The 8,091-nt window shown below is 41.3% G+C and overlaps 1 protein-coding gene across 3 annotated transcripts in view; it reads right to left on the bottom strand.

Moving 5' to 3' along the window:
• Positions 1–8,091, bottom strand: part of kalrna (kalirin RhoGEF kinase a) — a 179,480-nt gene that overhangs the window by 118,890 nt on the left and 52,499 nt on the right. For all 3 annotated transcript variants that reach the window (XM_032515387.1, XM_032515389.1, XM_032515388.1), the window contains exon 2: positions 2,947–3,021. In XM_032515387.1, coding sequence (XP_032371278.1) covers positions 2,947–3,021 — 75 coding nt within the window. The remainder of the gene's footprint in view (positions 1–2,946; positions 3,022–8,091) is intronic.

The following is an 8,091-nucleotide window of genomic DNA, read 5'->3' as shown; positions in this document are numbered from 1 at the left end:
GCCCATGTGGCCTCACACACTCACTCACTTAACACCTGAGATCAATTAAGTCTGGGAGTCTTTTGTCCTTAGTCCTCAGGGCCCCCCTTGGGATTGGGCCAGTGAGACATGGCAATGCCGGCAAAGTGGTTTTAACCCTTGTGTTTTCTTCCCTTTTTTCCCCTTATCTCAACATTTGTGTTGCTTTTTATTTTAAGTTTTTATCTTTTTTATTGACATTCCACAATATCAAGTGAAGGAGTTTAAGTACATTGGGGTCTTGTTCGCGAGTGAGGGGACTATGGAGCGTGAGATTGGTCGGAGAATCGGAGCAGCCGGTGCGGTATTACATTCTGTTTATCGCACCGTTGTGACGAAAAGAGAGCTAGCCAGAAGGCAAAGCTCTCGCTTACCGGCAATTTTCGTTCCTACCCTCACCTATGGTCATGAGGCTGGTCATGACCGAAAGAACGAGATCCAGGGTAACCGGCCGAAATGGGTTTCCTCAGGAGGGTGGCTGGCTTCTCCCTTAGAGATAGGGTGAGAAGCTCAGTCATCCGAGAGGAGCTCGGAGTAGAGCCGCTGCTCCTTCGCGTTGAAAGGAGCCAGTTGAGGTGGTTTGGCATCTGGTAAATGCCTCCTGGGCGCCTCCCTAGGGAGGTATTCCAGGCACGTCCACTGGGAGGGCCTCGGGGAAGACCCAGGACTAGGTGGAGAGATATATCTCCAACCTGGCCTGGAATGCCTCGGGATCCCCCAGTCGGAGCTAGTTGATGTGGCTCGGGAAAGGGAAGTTTGGGGTCCCCTACTGGAGCTGCTGCCCCCGCACCCGATACCGGATAAGCGGATGAAGATGGATGGATGGATGGATGGATGGATCTTTTTTATTAATTTTTGTTTTAGCAATTTCCCCGCCTTTTCCAACATTTTTCACCCGCATTTTTACTTCCTTTATTTCGGCTATGAAAAAAACTTTGACAACATGAGGGTTAAAGGAATGGATGTTGATGGATAATCACAGACTGGAATATGTCAACTTTTACTCAATACTATTTGGAAACCACTTCTTGTCAAATGCTATAAAATTGAATAAGACCCCAAAATTACCCATCAAAATCCCAATAAAAAGAACATTGATATAGGAAAATGGGTCAATGTGACCCGAGGACAACACAAGGGTTGAGTGTGGTTACAGTTAGTCAAACTTCACGCAGACACTGTGATATAATATTAGTGGCAAGCCGAAAGTCGCGGTGCTGTTGAAGTTACACTTCCTCTGCATGAGCAGGCACAACGGTGGTTTCTATGCTTAATTTCTGTCAGGGTAAAATATTCTAAATAAATGCCATAATGTTCTAAGTAAATAAGTTTGGATTTATTTTTACAACCAAAAGAAATGTTTGTAATTAAAGAGCAAAAGTTCCAAAAAAATACCGTTGGGTACCAAGAACCGAACTAAGGAACTAGTATTTTTTAAGATGCAAATGGTGCCCAACCATAGTTGCTGTCGCCGATTCTATGCACCTGTAACCCAGTCCAGGAAAGGGTTAAAAGAAACGCACTTTAAGCAACTGAAACTGCTGAATGTTAGAACATAGTGGTACTTTGGGGCGGCTGTGGCTCAGTGGTAGGTGGTTCAATCCCTGGCCCTGCAGTCCCACGTCGAAGTGTCCTTGGGCAGGACACTGAACCCCGAATTGCCCCCGGTGCTGCGCATCGGAGTGTGTATGTGTGTGAATGTTTATCTGATGAGCAGGTGGCACCTTGTACGGCAGCCCCGGCCACAGTGTATGAATGTGTGTGATGGTGAATGTTTCCTGAAGATGTAAAAGCGCTTTGAGTAGTCGTTAAGACTGGAAAGGCGCTATATAAATACAGCATATTTACATTTACATTTACTTTGATTTATTTAAATGTCAGGTTTAGTTGAAAAATGATTATTCAATTTAGCGGGGGGGGGGTCACATTCTAATCATGGGCTGGGCCCACCTCAAAGTCTGATCCTAGAATTGCCCCTGTTGTACGGCAACAGTTGGAGTTGCTAGAGCTCTACACAAGGCACTTTAACACTATCAATAGGTAAAGTCGGAGAGAAGTCCGATAGACCAGAGGACTCCTAAATCAAGACCTACTCACAATCCATCACCTGCTGAAGGTGATGCTCCTTGTCTTGAAAAGTTCTGGAATAATAACGTTTGGATCATTTTCAGAAGCATAATTTGATAGCGCCAAGTAAATAAAGATCCAAACGGCTCCCCAACAAGTCAAAACAATCTGCTAACACAGGAGATGATATTTTGCACAACTCTGCATGACTGTGACTGGAAATCTCAGTGCAGCACTGATAAATATATCTTAACCTTGTTTGTAGAATCATGAATCAAACCAAAATGTAACGTATTGTGTCAGTGTGATGTGTAGTTTAATAAAGAAAGCTGGCGTCATGGTCATCGCTGGATTTTGAGGTTAAATTGGTTTGTCAGATTGTCAGAAAGATTTGTCCGGAATCTGTTTGTTTTGATTGCTTTGAATGCGGGTATAATAATTACATGTGCATATTTTATTTAGTTTCTATCTATCTATCTGGACATTCTGACGATAGATCTATCTTCCCACACGCACACTCACATATCAATGACACTGCCATTGAGCAATTTAGGGTTTGGTAGGAGTTCTCTCAGTTCTGTCCTGAAAGTTACTCTCAGCATTTTTGAGATTAGCTCTTATTGAAGAAACTCACAGGTAGGAACATTTAGCACAATTTACGAGGGCAGCTTTTGGAAAGATAAAATTCTTTATGAATACAGCCCCTGGAGTTCTGCACCATTTTCTGATTTTTGTTGATTTATGTTTCTATGCCCTCAGTGGCTTGGATCTCTAGGAACTCTAGCCTACTGGTTATGACCATAGACTCCTTTCTCGGACCGCAGGTTGGGGGATTAGACTGCAACACTGACTGATACTCACCTGACACAAAGGCAACTTTCTCCTTTAACACAGGAAGAACATCTGACGCCTTGATGGCTTCAGTCCTTAATGACCCTGGAGAGAGACAGAGAGAAAGACAGAGGGGAGAGAGAGAGAGAGAGAGAGAGAGAGAGAGAGAGAGAGAGAGAGAGAGGAACAGTCAGTTGGTGGAGCTCGTCGTATTAATCCCATTATCAGATCAACATTCCTGTGTGAGAGAACACACTCTTGCACACACTAGCTTTTACAATTTGTTTTTTTTTGCATGTGTGTGCTTTTGCTCTTTTGTCTTTAACATACTGCAACATCATCACCTTGTAAGCAGTTCACCCCTGTTTTAAAGTATAGTGGAAGTATTAGCAGTAGTAGCAGGTATGTATAAGAAGACACACAGCTCATCTTCATTCTTCCATCCTTTGCAATCTCTTAAGATCTTTATGATTTCATTCTCCTAATCTAGTTCTCTTTCTTTCCCTCTCAGTTAATCTGGTCATCTGTCTTTCATGTTATGAAATATCTCTCTCTGTCTCTGTCTCTCTCTCTGTCTCTCTCTGTGTCCTGCCATGTGTATGTACATGTGAAAAAATATCCTGGCTATGAAAATGCACACAAACTCACACACACACACACACACACACACACACAAATTCCAAGCACATTCCCCAGTAAGAACAAGAAGTTGGCAAAATGTATCTCAGGATACAGATAGAGAGAGAGAAAGGTTAATTCCATGTTTTAAAGCGCTGACATCAACAACCTGTTTTACATTCCTGAAATATATGTATGTATGTATGTATGTATGTATGTATGTATGTATATAAATAAAAGAGGCTGAAGGAGGCATTTTAATATTCAAATCCCTCCTTTTCACTTTGTTAAAGTTTGGAAACGTACGAGAATTTGCCTTTGTTTGTCTTCCTTGTAGTTTTATTGACAAATTTGAAATGCATCGCGGGTGATTTGATCCAATGTGAACAGCTTTTAAACAATGTGTGACTGATGCTCAGCCATATTCAGAGGTCGTTCGTGTTCAGCAGCTGAGCGATTAGTCCCGATCAGTAATGTCTTTCAAGGTTAATGATCTAATTGATCAGTTTTATGTTGGCTCATGTAACGGGACGCCAATGGTTTACAGAAACAGCATTGATTTAAACCTGATGGAGCAGTTTAACCTACAGTACAGAGATGGATTGTACCCAGGTGCAGGTGTCTCCACAGTATTTAAAGGACCATACCAATGTTTTTGCTACAGGTTTATCTCCTTAAAGGGATGGTTCAGAGTAATTTCACCCTAGGGTCCTTTGCACCATGACCATTAGCTAACCACTCTCCTCAGAAGCTTTTTTCCCCCTTGGTCTAACAATGGGCAAGTTAGCGCTATTAGCTGAACGGCTTAGTGCAGGCACTAATGGAACCAAATGTGTATTTCATAAATTGCCCCACTAATAATGCCCAGAATGATACCAAACTTCTACAGTTAGTACACATAGGTTCTGTAGTAGAATGACAAAGTTTGTAAGTTTGAAAGTTTGTAAGTACACCAGTAGTTTATTTAACTAGCACTTGCCTGATGGCTTCTACTCTGCTGCTAGCGCTGCTAGCTAGCTAGCTCACCGATTGTCCTCCATTAGTTGTAGCTCCCTGTCCGTGTATTCAGGCTCGAATAGGTACGGGCAACCTTTAAAATTGAGCCACTCATTGTCACGTTCGACGTTAACCTCAAACTCTGCAATTTCGTTGATCCCTTCCTCTGTTCTCTCGCTTCTAGCTTCTTCTTCACTACTTTACTGGCAGGAGACAGCATTGTTGTCAGTACTTAGAATTCCTCATGGGGGCAACAGAAACTATGCACTATAGCTTTAAGAAAAGTTAAGGAGGACAAAATACTTTCACTTCACTTGTTTAATTAGGCTCACATCCCAATGAATCAACGCAGACGTGTTTCGGCACAGAGCCTTGTGCCGAGCGTGATGCTCTGAGGTATGTTCTCCTTCACTTGGGAACTTGAGATGTACTACCTTTTCTTCTCTTTTTGGAACGTGCCTATTGGATTTTGGGTTTAGCACCCCACTGAGGATCCCCATTGTTGAAACGCAACCTCATTTTTTAACTCAGTGTTTTTGTATGTATTAGTAAAACAAAGAAAAAAAGGTATTTGGGAAAAATCCTAAATGCTCCTCATCATCTCAGCCGGCTAGTGAGGCATGTGAGTGTCTGTGTGGAACGCTGCCACAGCGCTGGTGTTACACCACAGTGACAGTTGCAGGTATGTGTACATGCTGTTTGATAAGCTTCAGCCAATTAGCTATGTAGATGCCAAGTGTGAACTGGAAATAGACCCAACTTGACCCTGCACACAATCTGGAAAGATTGTGGCTAGCATCAGGTATAAAGCTATTGAATATGCTAAACCTGCACATATACGCACCGTCTGCAACTACTGTACCGTCTCTCTTCCTTTCAACACAGTGTTAACTAAACACAGGCAGCTCTATTTAGACACAAATCAATGTCATCCGACTGTTTACTTTGACTGGTAATGGTACGGATGTATGGATCTAAAAGAAAAAATAATACTACAAGCTGTCTCAGCTTTGGCCTGCAATTTCTCCTAACAGGCAATTTCACATTTTTGCCGTGTGAAAGAGACCTCGGGTGGTTGGACAATGGAGATGAAGGCAGCCCAGAACAGATGAGTCTGCATTTATGTCTTTCTATTGACAGCTAAATGATTTGCATAGAAATACGGTTTGTGTTCCAGGAAATGAAGGAAAGAACAGTGAGAAGAGTGTGCTGCCAACATCAGCAGCTTCTTCTCCAACAACAGCATCACACATACAGCAGAAGAAGAGTGTGTGTGTGTGTGTGTGTGTGTGTGTTTGTGTTGCTGTTGTTGCTATTTTGGGGATTCTGATTGGCTAATGTGCCACATACAGGCTTGCCCCCTTGACGGCATTGACGGTATATATACGTATAAACAAACACTTTTCTGAAAACTGACAGCTGTGCACGATGTTATTTTTGAAAAAGGAGAAGTTAAAAATTCTGTTTATGAAAACGGCCGGCCACGTGTAAACGTAGCCTCATTTGTTCATTACTGTTGAGAGGAAACAACTTTTGTCATTTCAAAACACACACATAAGAAGCTAGTCTTCTTTAGAGCAGTCTCATGTGTGACAGGAAACGGATGGAGAGTCAGAGTCGGGTATGGCTGTGGTTCTGCAGTGTGCAGAATAAGGAAATTAATGCGCAGGTATTAAAACCACATTAAAAAATATTTTTTGGAAATGAAGAACCTTAAGTTATATATATATATATATATATATATATATATGTTAAAATGTATTCAACCTTTATTTATACCTCTCTGTAACGGTTTCTCAATAGGAAAAAGATAAACAGGATTATGCAAATGGTTTTAACGGTCGATGAAGTTGGACACACCAGCAGAGACACACCAACACACACACACACACACACACACACACACACACACACACACACACACACACACACACACACACACACACACACACACACACACACACACACACACACACACACACACACACACACACACACACACTTGTTTTTCACTTAGGAGGCCATTGCGTTGAATAACATTCATCTCCTAAGCAATTCTTATCCCAACCTTAACCATAACCACTATATAATCCCAAATGTAACCCTAACCAAACACCAAGACTTGTCCCTGAAATGTAATGCTTTTCATTGCGGGGACCAGCTTTGTCCCCAGATGGAAGGATTGTCCCCACAACACACAATCAGTCCCCTTGGTGGCTTTGACACAAAGTGCAAAACCTAAAGGAAATTGCAGAGAGAAAGAGATACAAAGAACTTCTGAATACATTTTAAAGAAATCACAATGTGAAAAGACTTAAACTCACACATTTCATTTAATGACTTTCACATTTGGCCCACAATCACTTTCAGAAAACAAACATGTCTGAGTCAGACCGCTCCGAGGCTCAGACGGGAGCTGAAAGATTTGAGCCCTCAAATGCGACAAACTACATGCCCATGCCTGCCGACTGTCCATCCCGACCTCAACTGCTCTCGCAGAGCAGTGCTGACTCTCCGCAGTCTGAAAATGCAGTTGTCATGGTGAAACTGTGCTCATGATCGGCCTTTGTGATGCTGAATAGAGTTGTGTGTTCCCTACTTAAGGACTTTTTTTTCTTTTTTTATTGTTAGTGTCTTGTAAATTGTACAATTAATCCTTGTGTTGTCTTCCCGCTGACCTGCACATTTTTCAACATTTAAAATTTAAAAACGTTTATCAACGTTATGGCCGTCTTTTTCAACCCTTGTGTGGCTCTCCCCCGATGTTTTTGTCACTTTTTCAACATTTGTCGACTTTTTCTGAACCTTTTCAAATTTTTGTGTTTTTTTTCCCCAATTTTTTTTTTTTTTACATTTGTTCACATTTTAGTGACGTTTATTGATATTTGTCTTTTTTAACCTATTTTTACATTTGTGACACACAAGTTCTTTTATCACCTATTTTTTTTCTCTCCAAAGGCTATAAAATTGACAAAAACACCCAAATTGAATGTGAAGTGGTGAACTGATTATTTATTTTACTTGTTTGGAGCGTTGTTGGGAACCATCCACGTTACTTTTTCGGAAGATTTGCTTGAAAGAAACCCAAATTTCTGACATAGAAACTTTTTGAAAAGGGGTCAAATTTGACCTGAAGACAACAGGAGAGTTCAGGAAATAACAGTAATGTTCTAACTACATTTATTCAGCCTGAACGTTTTGCACCAGCTGTGCATATAACTGTCTCACTTATGACCCTCTGCCAGCAGTCCTCTGTTACTCAGACAGCGTTGTTAACTCATCACTTCCTAAATACTTGATATTAAATGTTTTAGGGTGAAGGTTGCACTACAGTCGACCTTGATTGTTGATCTATCACAAGCAGCGTTTTCAATGCAAGTTAATGTTGACTTAATAAAGTTTAGATCGTAAAGAAATGCATGAAAAAAGAGGGATGAATAAAAAAAATTGAAAAAAGGGACTGACAAAAATCACTCCACAGGAGATCTGTGGTTCAACAGTTTGGTTTGGGTTTGTTAGAAGAATAAAAGAAAAAAAAAAGATTGACACACACACACACAC

The sequence above is a fragment of the Etheostoma spectabile genome, chromosome 5 (assembly GCF_008692095.1).
Source record: "Etheostoma spectabile isolate EspeVRDwgs_2016 chromosome 5, UIUC_Espe_1.0, whole genome shotgun sequence".
Lineage (NCBI taxonomy): Eukaryota > Metazoa > Chordata > Actinopteri > Perciformes > Percidae > Etheostoma > Etheostoma spectabile.
Note: the sequence above shows the minus strand (reverse complement) of the source record. Positions and strands in the feature narration are given on the sequence as shown.